The sequence below is a fragment of the Ochotona curzoniae genome, unplaced genomic scaffold, assembly GCF_017591425.1.
Source record: "Ochotona curzoniae isolate NIBS_2020 unplaced genomic scaffold, NIBS_Ocur_1.0 contig_43, whole genome shotgun sequence".
Classification (NCBI taxonomy): Eukaryota; Metazoa; Chordata; class Mammalia; order Lagomorpha; family Ochotonidae; genus Ochotona; species Ochotona curzoniae.
This window is the reverse complement of record NW_024466218.1, coordinates 21,360,972-21,382,719: the sequence shown is the minus strand read 5'-3', so window position 1 is coordinate 21,382,719 and position 21,748 is coordinate 21,360,972. Positions and strand designations below refer to the sequence as shown.

At 49.9% G+C, this 21,748-nt stretch overlaps 1 protein-coding gene across 1 annotated transcript in view; it reads left to right on the top strand.

Moving 5' to 3' along the window:
• Positions 1-21,748, top strand: part of MYO5B (myosin VB) — a 204,988-nt gene that overhangs the window by 110,790 nt on the left and 72,450 nt on the right. The window contains exons 11-14 of the mRNA XM_040984669.1: positions 475-740; positions 7,237-7,318; positions 7,783-7,923; positions 14,534-14,617. Of these exons, the coding sequence (XP_040840603.1) occupies positions 475-740; positions 7,237-7,318; positions 7,783-7,923; positions 14,534-14,617 (573 nt within the window). The remainder of the gene's footprint in view (positions 1-474; positions 741-7,236; positions 7,319-7,782; positions 7,924-14,533; positions 14,618-21,748) is intronic.

Below are 21,748 nucleotides of genomic sequence, written 5' to 3'. Positions count from 1 at the left end.
CAGGCACACAGCCAGCCTCTGTCCAACCTGGAAGAGGGTCCCGTATGGAAGAGACCATGTGCTCTTGAAGGCCCTTCAGGTGCCTGGGGCTATTTCTAAGCATTCAGCTAGGCCTGTGAGTGAGAGAACTGTGCTGTGGGTAGCCATGCATGTGGACCTCAGCCAGATGGTACTGACTTTCCATGTGAGTCTTTTCTGCCTTCTGGCTCCTGCCTTGCAGTATATCATTCCCTCCTAAGCTATATGAGAATATATTCCTTAGCAGGTGGAATGATGAATTGAGCAAACCCATGTTCTCATTGTCATCTCTGCTTGGCGTTGTGTGTAGGGGTGAGAGACACACACTGCTGGGAAAGAGATGGGGTGGAAGAAACAGAGACACCTTGGGTTTGACTTGATCTCCCTCTGAGTGGAGGAGTGAGCTTGTCTTCCACACCACTCCTGAACCGATCCCTCTCCTCTCCACTCCGCCAGCCCCAAGATGAACACCTGAGCAACTTCTGCCGCCTGCTGGGAGTGGAGCAGAGTCAGATGGAGCACTGGCTGTGCCACCGCAAGCTGGTCACCACCTCAGAGACCTACGTAAAGACCATGTCCCTTCAGCAGGTGGTGAATGCCCGCAATGCCCTGGCCAAGCACATCTATGCCCAGCTGTTCGCCTGGATCGTGGAGCACATCAACAAGGCGCTGCACACTTCCCTCAAGCAGCACTCGTTCATCGGCGTCCTAGACATCTATGGGTAAGCCATGCTCTCATCCCACAGAGCCATCTTCCCACTGGTGTCCTGGAGCCAACAGAGGCCTTGGAGAGCTTCCTAGCTCATTCTCACCCAGGGGAAGTTTGGGTTGTCACCATAACCAGGTTCACTAGCCTGAGACCAGAGGGGCCCAGTGTCCTGTGATCTAGTGGGCAGTCCCAGGGCAGAAGGGACCTGCAGAGCACGTGTAATTCTCCTATCATGAATTTGCTTTCACATCTGGAAAACTGAGGCCCAAGGGGGCAGTGATTTGCCCTGCGTGGTTCTCAGAGTTCACGATGAGAAACAAAACTTAGATGCAGGTTTGATGTCTCCATTCTGCCAAATTTCAGAACAGCCTTTGACTTCATGGTTTATATGACCACTGTCGGAGCCAAGCGGTTAAAGCCCTTCTGTTAGGTTGCTGTGTAGGTTTCTGTTGTCAGTACTGTTTTTTTTTTTTTAATTCATATTTATTTGAAAGAGAGATTTACACATGGAGAATAAAAGATTTTTTTCCATCTGCTTGTTCACTCCCCAAGTAGCCACAACAGCCAGAGCTGAGCTGATCCAAAACCAAGAGCCTCCTCTAACTCCCTCACATGGGTCCAGGGGCTCAGGGACCTGAACCATCCTCTGCTGTTTTGCAAGGTCATAGGAAGGTAGCTGAATGGGAAGTGAAACAGTTGGGACTAGAACTATTTCCCAAAAGGGATGCCAGCCCCGAAAGTGGAGAAACAGTCTGTTCTGCTGGCGTGCTGGCCCCTGTGTAAGTGCTCTTGCCTGATCAAAGCGACTGTTGTGATGGTATGCTTTAGGCCTGGTGTCGAGGAGGTGTACATAGGCACTGGGAGACTGGGCTTTTCTCAGTTCTGTCACCAGCTGGCAGAACACTGAGACCACGGCCCATCTCAGCTCTTCGGTTCCTGCAACTTCCGGTGAAGTTGTGTGGTGCAGTCTGAGGTTCCTCCCAGATCCTTCCATGGTTTGAAGCTGCATAAACTGGGTTCCAAACCCCTCCACACTTCGTTTCTGACAATATCCCTCCCGCCTTCTGGAATAGTAGATGAAATCCTCTCGAATCTTCCACCTTGGAAGTCTGGCTGAGAGCTTCAGGGCAGCCTTGTGGGAACCCTGGCATTCCAGTGAGGTTGACTGCCCTCTGGGTTGAACCTAGGCTGGGCCCTGCCTTGTGCTGAGGCTGGAGGAAAGGAGAGCCACCTGGGGAAGCAACCATCTCTGCCTGCAGAGAGGTCCTCCTAGTGATGGCTCTGGTGCTTTGCCTGCCCCAGGCAGGAGGCCTGAGTCACCTGTCATAAGACGGAGGAAGCTTGGTTTCTGCCATCCCAGAGGCCTCAGGAAGATGCTGGAGAGTTGAGGGTTCCGGAATGCAAGAGGCGTCAGAAGGAATGCATGCTGGTCTGCCAAAAGATTGAGATACTTTGTGCTTGGCAAGTTTCAAGGCTGAAAAGGGAACCCTTGCTTGCAGTCAAGAGCTGGGATTTGAACTGAGTCCTAAAAGTAGGGGACAGGCATGTAGTACGGTGGTTAAAGATACTCCTTGGGATGCTTCTGCCCCATGTTAGAATGACTGGTTGAAATCCCAGTTCCTCTGCTTCCAATCCAGCTTCCTGATGTATGCCCTGGGAAGCAGCAGGTGATGGCTCAAGTGCTTGGTTCCCTGCCACCCATGTGGGAGACATGGAAGGAGTTCTGGGCTCTGGCTTTCCTAGGCCACAAGCACAGCGCTAAGTGGAAAGTGAAGCAGCTGGGATACAAACCGACACCCATATGGGATCCCAGTGCCATGCAAGGCAAAGATTTAGACACTAGGCTACCACACCAGACCCCCTTCTTGCCTCTTGCAAGCAGACCAGTGACTGGATTGGAGTCCAGGAAAGCAAGAAAAGTGCAGATTTCAGAAAGTTCATGGAGAAAAATAATTAAAAGCAGGGATTATTTGGGGATATATGTGTAAAGCTGTTTTGAAATCAGTGCATAGTTTTTCTGTGATATCTGATTTCCTTGACCTTATGAAAGTCCCCTGTTGTAAGCCAGCCTCGTGCACCGCTCTGCTTGTCGGTGTGCTCTGGAGGAGTTGGGGGTAGTTCGTGTGGTGGAAGAGGCTGGCCTCCTAGAGGAACTACCCTGGGCACAGCTGCCATTTCCTCCATGCATGGAGCCGCCTGCCCTGCTCCTGGCATAAGGACAGCATCCCAGCATCATGCGCCTCAGTCCTAACCCCTCAAAGCATGCAATGCCCAGTGCTGCTTTATCAACCAAGAAGCTGGGAGCTGCCCACCGGGTGTTTCTTGACAGGGTGTGGGAGTGAATAGGGAAGACCCCGGCAGCTGAGGTTTGAGGTATCCTCTTCATGTTGCATTCACCAGCATTTGCCTTTAGAGGCTTGAATAACTGCCAGTTGCCTTCTTTATTCCTCTGCCCTCCTTGAGGTAACAAGAAATAAATGGCTTCACTTGGGGAAAAACAAACATGTATTTACCTTCCATTTCCATCTTCACAGCTCCCAGGTGGCTGGGGACTTTCCGTATGGCTAGTCCATTCCTGTGTGGAGCAGTGACCTTGGGAGACTTGTGGGAGACACGGGGTGTGGGAACTGATGCCTGAGGGATCAGGAGAAGTGGGATGGGAGGTAGGGAGGTTTTGGTCCAGGGAAGCAGGAAACATATGTGCTGGGATTTTGTATCTTTCTCAGTCCTCTTACTCTGCTACTCTATTTCCCAATACTTAATTAGCATCCAACTCTACTTGGCACATCTTAGATAACTTAACAATATTTCCAAATTATTTTATTGTAAGGGAATATCTACCACTTCCCACTGCTGGGTGGACACATATTGTAGTGGGAAGGTGGGGTGTGCTTCACAGCCATTTCATGCAGCAGGGCCCAGACTCTGCACCCTGTAATTTCCCATACCTTGCCCCATGGGCCCCCCTCTCCTACCTGAACCCTGTCTGGCAGCCTTCCTCCTGCTTGAAAGATTTCCTGTAAATGGTTTCTACCTGTATCTGACTCCTTGTGACTGGCTGCCTTCCCTTGGCCTGAGAGATGCTGCAGGTAGATCATGGTTTGGGCATGTTATAGGCATTCGTTTAAGATAGACTGATACTCTACTATACACATGTGTCCCCTTTCCTGTCTCCATTTGTCCCCCAGTGGGTACCAGGGTTGTTCCCATCTGAAGCCTGTGGTAAATGAGGTGGCCAGGGCCATGACTATGCAGTTATCTTTGAGTTCCCACTCTCTATGTCCCAACATTGGAAACTTCTCCATGCCATTCTGGTCCCAGGTCCTGGCATTGAGGTCAATGGTTAGCCAGGGTAGTGGCTGACTGCTCTGTACTGCAGGCTTTCAGACACCTGCTGCTTTCTTTTGAGGGGCCCCTGGTCCTTGCTGCTCCCTGATGCTGGCAGCAAAAAGAGAGTCCATGATTCTCAACTGTGTTCTGAAGCTGCAGGGAAGCCTCAGTGTGAATGATCATCGCACCACGTAGCATGCCTGTCTCAGATCCACATCTTTATTCTGTATTCCAACCTTCCTCCAATCCCAGGGTTCTGGTCCACTTACTCTCTGCATTGATTTTTGCAAGAGAAGTCCGATTTCTGCTGGTAGATAAATTTTTTGGTGACGTTTTAATGTGATGAACCATAAATTGATCCATGCATTTACAGAGTCCTCGCTGTGGACTGGAAGAAAATTCCTTAGTGTGGGAGAAGCTGCCCTACTCTGACCTTGGCTTTCAGAGGTCGAATGTGTTAGATATTTTCCAAGTGCCTCAAGACCCCTCATTCATCACTGGATGGCATAAAATTATTAGCACTTAATATCTGAGAAATAGGGAAATTAGGAGCTAGTTTCAGGCTATCTCAAATGAATGAGAATATTCTTTGTGGAATGCTCCCAATGTAAACCATTAAAATAATGACAAGTGGAATATATTGAAATCTCTGTGTGAGTGGGTACAAGCTCTACCAGTGTGTCCCACTGCTATTAACTGGCTGCTTGCTGGGATGACTCTTTCATCTTCCTTCTAGGTTTTGTTAATTACATTCCCTCTGGACACGGCTGTGTCAGCAACCTTTCAGGAAAAGGGAGGGCTTGGGTTCTAAGCCAGCTAGCCCGGGCTACAGCGCTGCCATCCAGCATCCGGGCTGGACTGTGTGGTGCTCTCTGCGTCTCTCCTCTGCCTGGCCTGGGTACACCCACCTAGCCTCTCCCATCTCCTCCACCTAGCCTGGGTGCCCCCATCTCTTTTGCCTGGCCTGGGATGCCCCCAGCAGGCTTTCCTCACCCCAGTACAGAGTTTGCATCTTTGATCCTGTTTAATTAACCAAGAATAATTCCTCCCGTGTGGCCAGAGACTGTGCCTTCATGTCGATGTCTCCAAGCAGTGACCTGCTTTAATCTCAAGGTGATTTCCCCATTTCACTGTACCTGGCACTTTGGTGAGGTGGTGGATGTGGTGATGGGCAGGTGCTGACCTGGCCGTCGTGTGTGTGTGTGATCAATTTGTTCTCAGCCAGCCCTCTGCACATGTGCAGTCTCCCCAGTGCTGCTAGCCTCAGCCCTCACCAGGAGTGACTGTCATGTTTCTGTTTAGGGGCGCAACCTATTTTATGGCAGTTAATGTATCAGAGAAATTCTACTTGTCTGCACTGAAGGTGGGAGAGAGTCATGAGGATGATGAAGGCCAGATGAAGGCTGTGCCCCTCAGCCCTAGGCCCAGCGTTGACCTCTCACAAACTCCCTCTCCTGGGCAAGCTCCCCTGCTTGTCCACAATTCTCTGAATCATTGCTGCTCTCCCCTGGAACTTGGGTATCTGGGGCCCAGGTGGGATGCACTCACTTGTAGCTGATACTGCAAATGATATGGTAGTGACAGCTTGGTGACCGACACATGCCTGCCTGGCCCGTGGGTCATCTGTAACTACCTCCATCCTCATCTTCGTCCCTCAATGTCTCTAGAACCTTCCTACCACTCAGCCATGCCAGCGACAGCCAGGTGCTGGTTGGGTCTTACCTGTTCTGTGTTAATGACCATGCTTGGCTTCCCATTTGTGGTCTTGCACACTTTTCCCCAGATCACACCTTTTCTCCTACCTGTCTCTAAGTCAGAGGTCTCAGCAGCATTTCTTCATTTCAGAATCCCCTCATTGCTCCCTGGTTAGAAGACCAGCAGGCAGGACCCAGCCACCTCAGTAATACATGATCTCCCCCCTCCTATCCTCTGGGCTGTTGGTCCCAACTCCCCACCTCAACCCCCTCCAGCACTCAGCCTCTATTGCAAAAGTTTGATTTGAGCAGCAAATGCCAGTGTTGATGAAATGAATCTGTTTTAAAAGTTAGAACCTAACAGGATATGCCAAGGATCACCAACAGTTTACAAAGTACGGGTGACTGATTCAGACAGAAAGCTCTTGACCTCTTTGTGATCAAAGGAGTTAAAATTCTAACAGAGGCATTTGTTCATACCAGGTAACTCAAGGTTTTCAAAAACTTATAGACCCTTCTGGCCAGAGAGGTGTGTTAGGCACTGAGGTGTCCCTGGTGAGGAGCAGTGTGGAGAGGAAATTTACCCTGGAATGGAAGAGTTTTCCATCTGCACTATGTGCTGTGAGATAGCTCTCAGAAATGTACCAAGACCTGCCCAGGGAGTTGATGCATCCTCTTGGAAATACACTCTGGCTCCAATAGGATTGCTACAAACTCATTGCAGGCCAGTGTTAGGAAAACAAGGACACGGCATGTGCATATGTATGTTCTACCTTCCTGGCAGTTCCTGTGTGGTATTCTTGGGTGTGGTACTTTTCCTTCTGGGACAGATTCATGAATTCAGTGCTTGTCACAACACTGAGAGTCACTCCAATCTGAAAGAACTGAAATGTCCCTGAGTGGAGTCCAGGCTATGTGATGGCATGTATCTTAGGGGGCCACTGCCTACTCCTGAAGCATACTGGGGTGACCTAAAGGAAGGCATCCAAGGCTGGTGAGGGGCTGCTGACCTTCTCCCCACTGGATGCCTTTGCAATTCCAGATCCAGGCAGTGATTGGCAAGGTGGATGTAAAGATCAATGTGATGGCAAGTGTTTGCTGTGAGAAGTGCAAAGAAAAAGCAGGAGAGGAGATTCTACCAGTAATTCTCTTTTCCAAACATGAAACTACGGAGGAGAGGAAAACCCTGAGATTGTAATCGGCACGAGTGAGATTTGCCGCCGATTTTTTCTGTTTGCCCTTCCTGAATTTCCTTACTGTCAGCGCTCATCCTAGCGAGAGACCCCAGACATTCACTGTGACTTTGTTAGTCTGGTGGGTTGTCTGCAGTGCTGCTGCCTGTAACCAGGGGATCTGAGAGCACAAGGGCAGGGAAGGGAGATTGGAGAGCTTGACTGGGGTAGCCTGGCGCAGAGTTGTGGGTGAGGATGGCCTTGGCAAAGCAGACACTGCTCACCTTGCACTTCTTCCCCATCCCTTCTGCAGGTTTGAGACCTTTGAAGTGAACAGCTTTGAGCAGTTTTGTATTAACTATGCCAACGAGAAGCTCCAGCAGCAGTTCAACTTGGTAGGTTGGGGACACTGAGACACTCTTGAGAGTGATAACTGTGGCCACTCCACTCTCCCCTGAGGTCAGTGGGTTCAGCTCTGCCTGGGCCTTCGCTTGGATTTCTGGTGGTATCACAAGAGTATTGTCCACTGCTTATGAGCTCTACACCGCAGCAGCTAGGTTGATTCCCTGACTCCTGTCCCTCTGAACCTAGACTTCTAAAAAATCGAGGCAGCAGCCTTCATTTTGTAGCACCTGTAATGGTGGGGTACAGCAACACAGGTGGCTACTAGAGCTCCAGGAGGAAGGAATCAAGAAGGAGTGGAAATCACCTGATGGAGCTTCTGCTACCTTGACTGTGATTTTGTGCCTGAACCTCATGCAGTGGTGAAATTACCATACTTCTAGAACCAGAACTCAGAGAAGGCAGGTGTCAAGGTGTCTGCCATTCCCTCATCTCAACCTTTCACTCCTTGTCCCAGCATGTGTTCAAACTGGAACAAGAAGAATACATGAAGGAGCAGATTCCCTGGACCTTGATTGATTTTTATGACAACCAACCCTGCATTGATCTCATAGAAGCCAAGCTGGGGATCCTGGACCTGCTGGATGAAGAGTGTAAGGTAAAGCCGATGATGCTGTCACGATGCTGGCATGTCAGTTCCAGGCTTGGAAAATGGGGTGGAGGGATGGTTTTGTAGTACAAGGGAGCTTCTGAGAGGTCGGAGCTGGAGACTCCGTCTGTGATTGGCCTTTAGTGTGCTGGGAGGAGTACTGGGGAAGTAGCTCTTTGAGCATCACTGACAGATACTGCTCCATCAGTAAGCACACTTGACCAAAACTGGAGAGTGTGGGATGATGGCAGTGTGAGATTGACATCCCAGATGTCCTAGGTGCCATAAGACATCTAGACACGTGTCCCCAAACAGTGAGGACCCAAGGACTCAGGATCATCAGATGGCTTGTGAGTGCTGGAGCTGCATGTCTCTCTGGCAGGTGACATCTGTGGGTGTCCCCCACCTGAATTTTGAGGCCTCTGCCTGGCATGATAGGGAGTGTTGCTGAATTGCTGGAGCCATGGGGAACATGTATTGAAGTGTAGGTTATAATCAGTTCCCGGACTTCTTGGCCCTCCTGCTTGCTGCTCTGTTAAATGGCAGGGGTTGGAGTGGATGATCTTCGCAGTCCTTCCTGGTTTGGTGGTTGATGGATAAGGGACAAGCATATGTCAGGTTACATACCAGTTCTTCCCAAGCTTCCTTCCTGCCAGAGAAGGCTGTGTTGATTGACAGCTGAGCTTCCTGCCAGTGGAGCAGGGAGGAAGGACTGGAGGTGCCACACATCCCACTCCCAAGGAGCTGAGGTCATAGGTGTCTTCTTATACCATATTTAATTGCTCTAGGAATGCATAATGGTCCACTGTAATGTACTACAGTGTTTAGTAATTAGGACTTTATTAATTTTTTTGTTTGAAAGGCAGAATGACAAGAAATCTTCCATATGCTGATCTCTCCCCCAGATGGCTACTGTGGCTGGGGCTGGGTTAAGCTGAAAAGCCAGGAGCCAGGAACTCCTTCTGAGTCTCCCATGTGGATGCAGGGGCCCACACACTTGAGGCCATTATCCCTTACATTCACAGGTTTGCAGGGAGCTGGATGGAAAATGGAGCACCCAGTCCAGCAGTGGTTGCTCTGTGCCTGAGGGTGTTTCTCAGTTTTCTGAGCTGTAGGAGATATTATTGCATGGAATTTTTCTGTGCTTCCTCTTGCACAGCATGATTATGCTGGTGAAAGAATTCTCAAATGAAAGCATGAATCAGTTTTGCCTGTGTAAGTTCAGCTACTCCCATTATGGGATGCCAGCATTACAGGCAGTGGCCTTCTAACAGGGATTTTACACCAGTAGATGTTACATGCTTATAAAAAACAGTTGAACTATACACTTAGAAGGGCATATCTTAATATATAGAAATCATACTACAGTAAATGAGGGGCTTTTAAAAAATGAGGGGCTTGCTGGACCCTTCTGAAGAGTCCCCTGACTGAATCATGAAGTAGGGAAAGTTCAGAATTGGTAAGGAAAGGACAGGTGGGCATCACCTTGGGCAATGGGCGCTGCTGCCTCCCCGTGCGCGGAGGGATGGTGAGACTTCACTGCCATGGGTTGGGTTCTGTAACTCCTAGGTGACAGGACACAGCCCAGTAAAGGGTGGGAACTGTGAGCTGAGGTTTGCCTTAGAACCCAGAAGGTGTAATAGCTGTGGATTTAAAGGGGCTGCACATGGGGTGATCTTCCCCCAGAGTCCTGTGGCCAGGGCCAGGAGCCCTAGGGTAGGTGTAGGGACCAGAACATAAGACACTCAAGGTTTTCCAGGTGGAGAAGCTTCAGCAGGCCCAGCCTAGCTGTGCTTCGTGCTCCCAGTGGCACGGAAGAAGGCAAGTGTTTGTAGGAAGCGTTGATTTCCAGGCAGCTCATAACTCTGCCCCTGAGGCTGCCCTTCTTTCCACAGCCTTCAGATGGGAATCCCCCATACACCTGCATACCGCACAGCCATCCCCTGCCTCTTGGAGAAGTGAGAGGTCTGTGTGTGCTGCCTGCTAGGACACACGCATGATTTTAGCAGGAATTTTCTGAAAAAAATTGCTTTGGTCCCTGGGCACAGCTGCAGGGAGTAAGGCTCCAGATGCTGTCAGATTGGAGGGGTGGTGTGAGGGGCACTCAGGCAGGTCTGGGCGAGAGCTGGCTCTGTGTGGAGTGATGAGAGTTCTGGGGAGCTTTGGCAGCTGGGCAGGATGGACTCAGAGGATGGGGCAGGTCAGTACTGGGCTGCCTGCATCCGGCCTGACCTGCTGTTAGGCGAGCTTTCTCTGCGATCAGGCTGGGGGATATGTGGCTTCTTCCACTGTCCCAGAGGGCTGCTGATCCAATGCTTTCATGTACAGATTTTGTCCCATGGTGGAGGGAGGTGAGCTGGCCTTCTCACTAATTCTTCTGCTCAAGGAGCTTCTGTGCTTTTTCACTGCCCTCATGGGGTTGGGAAAGCATGAAGGTCTCACTTAAGGATGGGGAGATGAAGGCACTGAACCAGAGATGCCTGAAGCAGAGGTATAGGGTGGGTAAAGGAACCTGTGTAAACAGGTGAGATCAGAAGGTGGCACCATTAGGAGAGACCAAGTCGCCCTGGTCAGATGTTGGGCTTCCCTCTTAAGCAGGGACAAGGCCATTGGACATTTTTATTGTCATTTCAGGCTGCATAGAGTTATCAGTGTAAAATCAACCTGCTGTGGGTTAATTGAATTTCATATCCTGCCTATGGTTGCCTTGGCAGGACTAGACTCGTTAATGGGGCTGGCCCTTCCCCATCCCTGCTCTGAAGACTTTGTGCAGGTGTGGGGACTCTCACAGGTGAGATCAGGTGTAAAACTGCGACAGCCTAGCCTGGGGAATGTGGCGCAGGCAGGAAGGAAGTGAGGAAGAGGGAGGTGAGGAGGATGGCCCCAGCTGATCCACAGGGGGAGGGGGATCAGCCCCCTCCCTCGCAGGGAGTTGTAGGGGCAGAGGTCAAATTTCTGTAGCTTAGAGAAGAGGCTAGGAGACAAGGCAGTGCAGGTGCCAGTGTGGAACCTCCTCCCTGAATTTTGGTTTGTGGGAGAGGTCTGATCCTCCCTGGGCAGCAGGGTTAGGAGAGAGGGATGTGGTTGGAGAGGGTATCCTCCCACCTGTGAGGACAGGTGGGGAGGGTGGAACAGTGATGGCTGCAGGTGCACATCTGGATGCACACAGTTTTCCTGCTGAATCTTGACCCTGTGGAGGGGAAGGAAGCACCTGCTGGGGGCAGAGGAGGAGGACAGCAGGTACAGAGAGAGGAGGACCAGATGCAGGGCAGTCTGCCAAGGTCAGAAGCCCCCAGGTGAGATTTGGCAGCTCCCAGCTTAGATCCGGGAACAGCATCTTAATTCATCCAATAAATTTCCCGAAGTGCAAGCTGGCCTGCCCTTTGGCAGCCACCCTGCGTTACAGGAAATTCTGAGCAGGCAAAAGGAGCGGGTGTGTGACAATGTGGGACACTGGCAGCCAGAGTCCTCTAGCTGTGGGTGCTTCTGAGCACACAGAGAGGCACAGGCCTGGGGGAGAGCAGCACAGGGTCACAGGGTAGAGGGAGCCACTCACCCCTGGGCATTGTCGGAGAAGCGGGTTCGCAGGCTCAGCCTGGGCACCTAGGGTGGCAAGGAATGGCCAGCAGGTGCTCCTCTAGGAGACTGAGTCAGTTGGTGGCCGTGAATTTCAGGAGGCAGCAGGGAACTGCAGACACATGATGGAGGGAGATGGAGTGAGTGACCAAGGAGGTGGTCATTGTGGCAGTAGCTTGTGGGGACAGGCCAAGGACAAGCCTCAGCACTCCTCTCCTGTGAGCTGTTTGGTTCGAGGCAGGCTAGGCCCTAGTGACATCCTAGGCCAGGTACTGACTGTGGTAGGGCACTGGTGAAAAGTTGGTTTCAAGATGTGAATACCAGGCCCATGGGTAGAAGGGGGTCCAGGCACCCCAGGACTGCCACTGCCTCTCCTTTTGCTCTTTACCCTTCTACTTGAACAGCACAGAGTGAAGTCAGATTTCATGTGTCTGGATAGTTATATCGACATCCAGTCCTCCCAACACTGTGCAAATCAGTGATGTTCAGTCTCTCCAGAGTCGTGCGTCCATCCTCACCACTGTGAGGATAGAATGTTCCCATGGCCCCATCAAGAAGCCTGTTAGCATCCCAGCCCCAGGCAGCCACTAATCCACCTGCTGTCTCCAGATATGTGGCTGCACTGGGCATCTCACTGTGATGGGACATGCAGTTAACATGCTACAGGCCAGCACCCAGGTCACAGGGAGGAGGTGGACGTGTGAGGTACAGGGCCTGCCTGGGTGAGGAAAGAGCTGGGAGCTCTGCAGTGGTTTGAGAGAAGTCTCAGGAAGCTTGTTGAAGCCACATGCGATCTCCTTTCCAAGGCATTGGATTTAGCTATAGATGCCAGAGCTACTCAGAGCCATATTCTAACCTTTATCAAGATGCAAAAGTTTGCTTGCTTTCTGGCTTGGTTGTTTAAAATCTAGTTTTCTAGAGAGATTTTTGGAGTTAAGTGAGTTTCCGCTTGGTTCCACCTTTTTGTAGGCTGTCCTTGGGTGTCTCTGCCGTCCAGAGGATCAGCACCATCACTGGGGCAGCTGCTCCAGGACCAGCCTGTTCTGCAGTGAACCCCAGGTGTTGGCCCATGTGGGCTTCTCCTCTTGGTTCTACCACTCCCTCGAGAGCCCTGCCAGGCTGACCCCTCCCACCCCCAGACCCTGTGACTCAAAGCACAGGGTGTTCAGAGATAAATATAAAACTGCATATATAGAAAATGCTGAATTAGATCTCTTTCATCTGCCCAATAAGATGAGTAGCTGAGTTTCCTCCTGGGCACTGCATGTTCAGTGCCAATGATGCCTCCTTGAGTCGGCAAGCAAAGAGCTTCAGTTTGTTCCTGGGTGCATGTAAGCATCCTACTGATGGCACAGATTTTGACTAATTTACTAAGCAAAGTTCTTCTCAGTGGCTTATGAGAGGGTCACCTTGAACACTACCCACTCCACACAATCTAGGCTAATTGCAGGTGAGCAGAGCAGTGGCCAGTGCTGAAGCCTATGGCCGAGGAGGAAGCCATGGACTCTGAACTGTCCTCCCTGACGGTGTGAATTGCAGGTGTCATGATCCCTAGTTTATATGTTTAATGAAGCAAGTTGCCTTTTTCCTTTTTGAAGTCACACATAAACATATGGAAAAGAAGCCTCGCTTCAGAACTCCCAACGGAAAGACATGTCTGGGGCTGAGTGTAAACTTGGGGCACGCGGGAAGCTCTTTATGAAGGCCTTGCTCCCTTGCTGCTTAGGAAAGGAATTAGTGAGCAAGTGACTTGCGAGCTTACAGTTGGGGCTCACAGGTAATGCCCTAAAGCAGCGAATTCCTGGATGAGAGCCCTGCCATGAACATCCGAGAGAGGAGAGGGGCAGGGCAGGAAAGGCCTTACGTAAGCTTGAGGGTAGGGGACTTTCCTGCAGCAGGTGTGGCTGGAGCCAGGCAGGGCATGCCCAGGACACTGCCATCACAACCAGCTGTGTGGAGGAAGCATGTTCAGAGGGTCCAGGGTTATAGCTCCCCTGGGACCTCAGCCTCCACCCTCGCCTTCACCTTGCTTCCCACCTCCTGCAAGTTCTGTGAGGCTCGGCACAGGTCCCCACGTGTGGTAGGTCAAGGATTCTAAATGTCCATGTTGGGTCACTCCTTAAGCCCTTCCAGTTAAGGCCCCGGTTGGAGAGCTGAATCTACCCAAAGAGCCAGCCCACTGACTGCTCTTTCATTAAACTGCATCCCTTGGCTTCCTTGCCACCTTCACAAAAGAACTTTCCCCTTCTTAGTCTCACTGTCACCCTAAAGCACTGACCACAAACTGCCATCTCTATAACCTCACTTCCATCAGGCAGTCACTTCCAGAATGCAGCATACTAACACCGCCTTCTCAATTATTATCAACTTCGTCTTACTATTTAACCCCCTCCCTTGCAGCCACCTATCCACTCGATCAATAGACCTTACTTTGCGATCTTCACTCCCTATTTGTCCCATTTCTGACCAACCTATCCCCAGAACCTTGCAAGTCATCCACCTACACCATTCTTGCCACTCATGCCCATACACTAGCTCACCATGTAGAATAACCAGACATTACCACTAAACCACTATTTGGGATGCCAGTCCTGCCACTCTGACAGTATCTATCTTCCATCCCCGTGCACTTCATCATTACACCCCCTCAGTTTCCATCTTCCGTGCATGTATCAACAGAGCCCTTTAGACATCATTATTTACCAGATGTGTTCAATACACTCAATATTATCCACACATACCTCCTACTTACAAATGCTGATTCTGATCTGCTGGGTTTGAACTGGGCTAAGAAGCATCACTGATAGAGCCTTGTTAAGTGAATTTCCTCTGGATGTGGTAATCCTTTCACAAAGCGAACACTGGGCTCCCTCTCTTACTGAGTTTGCATTGTAAATGAAAATACCTGCGGACCTCCTGATACACAGCTGTTTGTAGCAAATGCCATATGGATGAGTGCCACTGCTCAAGTACACAGGGAGCTGTTGGAGGAAACGGGTAAGTCTGGCATAGTAATACCTGTTGGGTTTTCCTGTGTCCCCAGGTAGAGTATCTTTCGGATGGTTTCCTGGAGAAAAACAGAGACACGGTGTACGAAGAACAGATCAACATCCTGAAAGCCAGCAAGGTAAAGAGTGGTGGAAATGGAGGATGGGGTGGGGACATTCTCAGCTGGGGCAATAACACAGGCATGGCTGGACACGGGTTGGCCTGCAGCTGTGGATGCACAGATGCTCAGTGGGGTGAAGGTAGAGTAAGTTGCCTGGTTTTTTCACACAGTGGAATGTCTGAAGTTGACCTGTTGGTGGGTGGAAAGGATGGGTAGGGGTCAGGGAGAGGCTACCAAGGAAGAATTTGGGAGTGTAAGTGAGGCCATAGTGGGAGTGTATGTCAAGGCCATAGTGGTTCCTTAAGTTCGCAGTCCTCCATACCCTGCCTGCTGATGTGGCAGAAAGATAGCATATGTTTTGTTCATTCTGTGGCTACCAGTTCATCTGAAAACATGAGTATTAAGCACCTATGTTGTGAGACGTACAGAGGTGAGGTGCAGTCTGTCCCCTAGCACAAGAGCAACCACAGAAGGCTCAGGTGCTGGCAGCACAGCCCTGCCATCCTTCTCAGGTACCTGTGACCTCCTGTCTGTCCCACAGTGGCCCAGGGACTGCCAGGTTTTGTGGCCTTGAGTTTACACTGTTGGGTGGGAGCACCTGGAAAGGAGGGGGTTGGAAGAAAGGCAGGTCCTTCTCCTCGTGGTTTGTCCCTCAGCACGTCCAGGACCTAGAAGGAATGGGATGGAGAGAGCCCGTGGCACAGGCTCCCAGCAGATCACTTCTGCTGATAGCTGGATATTTTGTCCCTCATATAACAGACTGATTTGTGCATGTAGCTAACCTCTTCAAACTGACAGCCCAGTTACAAGCTGAGCTGGGAAGATCAAGAAGAAGGTGCAGTGGAGAAGAATGGGAGAATGTTTGGGATTCCCAAGATCACGGTCGTGTCCACTTTCTGGGGTGACACAGTGTATAACTCGGCTCTTGGCTCTGTGTGCTCACAGCCAAAGGACACAAAACAAAGTCAGCAGAAGGGAAAGGCACATGGGGTAAAGTTGGAGAGACAGGGCACAGCTTCACCATAGTCACACAAGACATGCTTGATTCTCCTAGAAATGAATTGTGACAGTCCCTGTATTAGGCCTATCCCTCCACCCTAGGGGACATGGGTTTTTATTTGGAGTCGACCACATGGATAGGTGCCCTTTATCTGGCATATGGCAAAATCCCAGGTTTCCAGAGGGAAAGCAGGTAATCATTGCAAACCCTGGTGAGTGGAACATGTATAGTAAACCACTCTCATCAGGCCCTCCCGAAAGCCAGGTTCCCATGCACTTACCACCATGTGCCCTGTGGACTGGTCTCACTATGGGCTGCGGTCTCGGGCCTGCTGTGTTACTGTCTGCTTCTATACTGAGTTTTTATTAGAAGTGAAGTACAGGCTGATAAAAATTCAAAATGTGTAGCGATCCATAGAAATATCCTCGTCTGCCCCCGACCCATATTTTTGATGAATTCCTATTCTGCATATACAAGTATATAATGATTTCATCTTTTTTTAGGGTCAAGATAACCACATTATTTAGCCATGGTTGTCTTGAATGTTGTACTTATTGGGTGTCCTCACTGTGCTGGCCTGGGCCAGCTTTCCGGAGTAGCACTCATCTACTTGTCATTCTGGTGTGCACTTGGCAATGATGTGGTAATGAATGTCCTTTCTGTCTGTCTTGGCTCACCTGCACAATTATGGTCATGAGGTATGCTTGTAAGCATAGAATTGAAGGCTGAGTTAGTGACACTCATCAGTGAGTCTGTGGTTGTTAAACCATAGGGCAACATAGGTCTATACTCAACAGAGATGACCACCACCCTTTTCTCCCTTACCCACCCACCGCAATGGTAGCTTTCCCTTGTGCCTGCTAATATATGTAAACAACCAAGGACTTGACCATCTACTCTCAGCCTGGCTCCTCTCCCAGCAATACCCGCTGTGAGATGCACCATGAGGGCAGCAGCAAGGGACTCTCCCCCGTGAGACCCCTCAGTCCATCTGAGACATTCCCAGAGAGTGCAGAGATTAGCACTGGGTCGCTGTAAGTCCAGAGACAAAGGGTTCACAGACATCAGCTGCAACTCAGGGCAAGATTTCTCACAGTGCTGTACAACATGGGACAGATGGGCCTGTCTGCAGCATTACCGCTGGTGTTGACTGAGCATCTGTCATTTTCTTTAGATTGGTAGTTTTTTGACAATCCTGTGCTGTTTCTAGCTCTTTGTTAAAGAAGATTCAGCACTGCTCCCCGTTAAATTAACAATGCAATGCCCAGTCTTCACTGGTTTCCCTCTAGATCTCATGTCCTATATCTAAATTTGTAATTGTACTTGGTGCTCTTAGTTTAGGGGGAAAATGTTGGCTTCTTTTTTTCAACCCCCTTTGGGCATCCCTGATAAGAAATTAACAAGTTGTCATGAATAATTAAGCAGCTTAGGATAGAAGACCCATAGATCTAAGTGGCCAGAGGGATGTTTGAAGAACTTCCACCAAGAGCAGTGAAATAAAACTGGTGTTAATGAGGATGTAATTAGCCAAGCCCGTTACACTGCCTAAGAGCTTTTAATGCAGCTAATTGCTTTCTCAGCGATCAGGGAGCTATAAATAGAAACTTAAGTAAAGAAATGCGTCTTTAAAATGTGACTTCAAGTTCCTAACAGACTGACTTGTTCAAGTTCTCAGAATGGAGCCTTTTGCCTTGTAGTGTGTGTTTACTGTCCAAAAGAATATTTTGTCAGCCTGAAATAAGGAAGCCGACGAAAGCGGAGGATTTTTTTCTTCTAAAGCACCTACTCCAGGGTTAGTGTGGATGGCATGTGCCTGCCAAGGGTGGCGACCGTTCAGCCTGAGTGCCGTATAAGGCTTGTGAAACCATGTGGTCCGTGCCTGCTGCAGCATCCTGGGGCTTGAACTTCAGTGGCTCCATAGCAGCATTTTTTATGGCCTGTGGAAGATGTACTACAAATGGCCACTGGCAGCAGAGTAGTTCCCCACCCTTGCATGGGGTGCTGGACACCTGGAGCAGCCAGGGCAGGTGAGCCTGTCACCTTCTCTCCCCTCCATCCAGTAGAAGGGTTCTTGAGATGAACATTCAGTAGGGTCCAAAGACTTACCATGGCCTCAATCCACATACCCCAAGCCGTAGCTCACCAGCCTGAGGCATGGGAGGGACCCAGCTGCCCTCTCTCCTCCCCATGGCTTGCTTGGGCTGGTCAAGGAATAATAGTGTGCACAATCCTTTGCTTTCCACACCAGTAAGTTCCTTAATGGTTCACTCAGCATTCCTTTTTGAACAAAGAAGTTTGATTTTTTTTTAAAAAAAGTTTTTTATTTTTAATGTTGTATAGAAGCTGGATTGAGATGTTAGCACACGTTAAACACTTTCAAATTGTTATGTGGCGTGCTGCTGCGTAAGTACTGGAAGCAGAAAATCGTCTACCTCTGTTTGGATTAAGCAGGTCATTACAGAAGAGAACTTCTTAACAGAAAACCTCACCATCCTCTTTCTAATGCAAGAAAATGCATATTGTGTCCATTGAGAAAAGCCAAAGTGCTGAGTCTTTTCTTCTAAAACCCATTTAAAACCCTTTTAAACAGTATTTCTGTACTTGCTGTAGTGCAGTGCATATACTCAAATTGGAGATCTCGCCTGGCTCTGGCCCAGAGTGACATGCAAATTAATGAAGCAGTCTGCATTTTGTATATGGCTATGCTTTCCAAAATATAGCATTTAGCCATGCTAAAGAATTGGTGAAATTGACATCACATTTTAAAAATTATGTTTACAGAATAAATCTTCTGCAATAGACCCTGACCAAACTGTTCTTATTTTTGTTTCACTTGTCTGTCTGCTTTTGTATCCTTACAACCACAAGTTGACTAAGTCTGATTTCCAAGGTAACAGCTTTGTGTGCAGCTGTAAATGACATTTTTCTTAAACTGTCAGACGGTCTTTAGAAAGCATTTCCCTACTTCTAATCCCTTTTTGAATAGAGTTGCCTTGGGCTTTTAAAGTCTATCTCTGCACAGTAAAGAATGCCAGGGCAGCTGTCCATGGGCATATTGCAAGGCAATGAGATGGGATCTGGGCCAGGTTAATTTGTCCAGTGGGGTCTCCTGGTGTGTGTTCAGGTAGGAGAGAGTGAATTGGTATAGGTCCGGGTGGGCACACTGTTCCCGGGGGGGGGGTGTCCTAGGTGTGTGGACAGTGCAGGCTCAGGTGGGCACTGTTCCCTGGGGCTGCCCTGGGGTGTGTGGACAGAACTTCGGTCCTGGACAAGCAGCTCAGGAGCACGCTGCTCCTGGCCTCTGCAAGTATAATGGACTGGTCCTCATCTGGTCCCTCACTCAGACACAGGACCTTTTGTGGGACTCCTTTGTCAAGGAAGAGCTTGAAAAAGACTTTTCGTTGTGGTTTGTGGTTTGGTTATGATTGGGGCACCCTGGGTGTGGAGGTGCCCTGGGGTGGATGGGTGGGAAGATGGGAAACGCAGGGGTTGCTGTTGCTTGCCTGGGTCTTTTGTTGTTGCTAATCTGTGGCCAAGCATTGGGCATTGGATCCACTCAGTCCTGTGGATTACACTGGCCTCTGCTCACTGAATTGGTGGCACAAGCCAGAGTAGGACATGAAGCCCCCTACTCCTCCCTTGGGGCTGTGGTTCCCACAAACAGGAGTGTCTCCCTCAAGTTCCAGACACCCTTCCACTTGCACACAGGCTCTACACCAGGGACATGCAACCAAACCAGAGCTTTACCAACAAAACACACATTCTCCAGGCTACCCCATGGTGGTGTAGGTGCTCCCATGATGGCACAGTGCCTGCTGGCTTGGGTTAAACTCTGGACAGTTTTCAGAAAAGCACAGCTGCCTTCTCTGATGAAAGTGAGAGAACAGTTTGAAATGACGTTCACCAACATGAGTATTTCTAAGACTTTGAAACGTTTGTTACTTTAGGATTTTAATTTTGTTTTGCAGCTGCTATTTCCTCCTGTAAATTAGACCCCCTCTGTAGTGTGGTTAAGTAGATTAGACACCAACATTTCAGAAATTAGTCTGTGGGTTTGGATGATTTAATTGGCCTGAGTTGTAAGGGTGTGGCTAGAATGTGAACCTGCTGTTGGCCTCCTGTTGACTTCCTGTGGAGCTTCCCTGTCCTGTTGGGCTGAGCCGTGTTTCCCTTCCTTACCCATGACCTTCTCCTCACCATCATGAGAGTACCCTGGGCCCAGCCCCACCTCTAGCCCCTTCTGTTTCTGCCACTCCTTACGTTAGCAGCGCGTTGGTATTATGGCAGCTCTGTTTTGTGCACAGTGTGAAACAACAAGACTGTAAACGGGGACCTGATTGATAAGGGCCATGCTCAGGGGGAGCATGCTGTGGGTGGAGATGCTTTGCTGGAGGGACAGGTGCACGTAGCCTTCGAGTTCTACCTGACTGTACTGGTCCAGGAGAGAGCATGGGATCCTGAGCTAGGCCGCCAGCTGCCTTGTGCTTGATGAAGCCAGGCCAACTGAGGCTAAGCCACAGACCACACTTGGCACTTGGCTGCTGCGGGAAGTAGGGTGGGAGCAAGATCCCCAAGGTGGTCAGGAGGACATGCAGTGACGGTCATTTGAGCCATGTTGAGTTTGAAATTTACATTAGACATTGGAGGTGTCTCAACAGGTGTTTGGAAGTGAGGAACTATGATGGAAAAAGAGCACAACTGGATAGGGTGGAGGCAGCTAGAGCCCAGGCCGTGAAGATCCAAGGAACTAAGTGTTAGAAGGAAGAGAGAGAAAGTGGTTGGATGGATAAGGTGCTGGGTAACAGGCCAGGAGGAAGGTACAAGAAGATGGGCTGGTGAAAAGTGTCAGAAAGGAAATCAGGTTGGGAGATCGGGTTTGGGGAGCCGTAGAGGCACAGGAAGATGCCTTGAGAAGGGGTGGGGCCTTCAGAGAGGCCATGCAGGATGAAGAGTGGAAACACATTGCTTCTGACCCCAGAGGTTGTGACCCCTGGAGATGACTGCTGGAGGCAGGTGTAGAGAAGGCTCCAGAAGAAGTAGAGTCTGGACACCTCTCCTGGGTGGCAGGTGCTGCTGGAACAGTCATGGGAAATGAGTGAACAGAGAGAGCTCAGCCAGGAAAACCACTTAGAAAGCAGTCCAGCAATGGGGAAGTTCAAGTTTGGGGAACTCCAGGAGGCTGGGGCAGGGAACAATTGAAAGGCATCACCTGCTTCGGGGCCCTACTGCTTACAGCTGAACCAATCAGAATCTGCCAAGACTAAGGTTTGCCCTGTGTCACACAGCTAATTAAATGGCAGAAGCCGTATGTGGACTCAGGCATGCTGCCCCAGCCCAGTGCCCGCCTGACCACCTTCCTCTGCAGTGTTTCCAAAAAAGCTCCTGATGGTGGGCTCGTCCAGCTCCACACGTCCATATGAAACAGACATTGGCCACTTCCCTGGACAGCCAGTTGTCCTGTATAACAACTGCCTGGTCATGGCTGCTCTCTGCGGTGTCTTCATTCCTGGGCCCTGCAGTGGGGCTGTCTGAGTTCAGATCCTGGCTTTGCCCCTTGCTGGCCCTGGGTTCTCTGTGCAAAAAGACGCTGATGGCCCCTAATGTACCACCAGCCACGTGAAGCTGAGTTGATTTCTGTCTTTGCAGATCTCACATCCTATGCTGCTGTTTCCTTCTCAGATCACAAGTGGCAGTTTAGGTAGATTTTTCATGTAGATGACCCCTAAATAATATTTCATCATGATTGCATGTGTATTATACACTGGGTACTTTCCTGTATGCTTATGTGGATGGTCTTGTCCAAGCCTCTCTCTCATGCACATCCCCCACACAGTGTGAGAAGGCTGCAGGATAGGGAAAAACAGAGTTCACAGTTTAGCTTATCTATCAGTTGCCAGTCATTTGGGTTGTTTTCCATGTTTTAATTCCTTAGTGCTGTGAGGGGCAGGCGTTGTGGTGCAGCACATTAAGCTGCCACTTGGAATTCCCACATCCCGTATCAAAGCTCCCAGTTGAAGTCCAGCTGCACTGCTTCCAATGCAACTGCCTGCTTGAATGTGCTGGGAAGTGGCAAATGATGGTCTAAGTGCTTGAGTTCCTACCACCCACTTGGCAGGACCTATGGGTCCTGTCCAGTCCTGCTGTTGCCG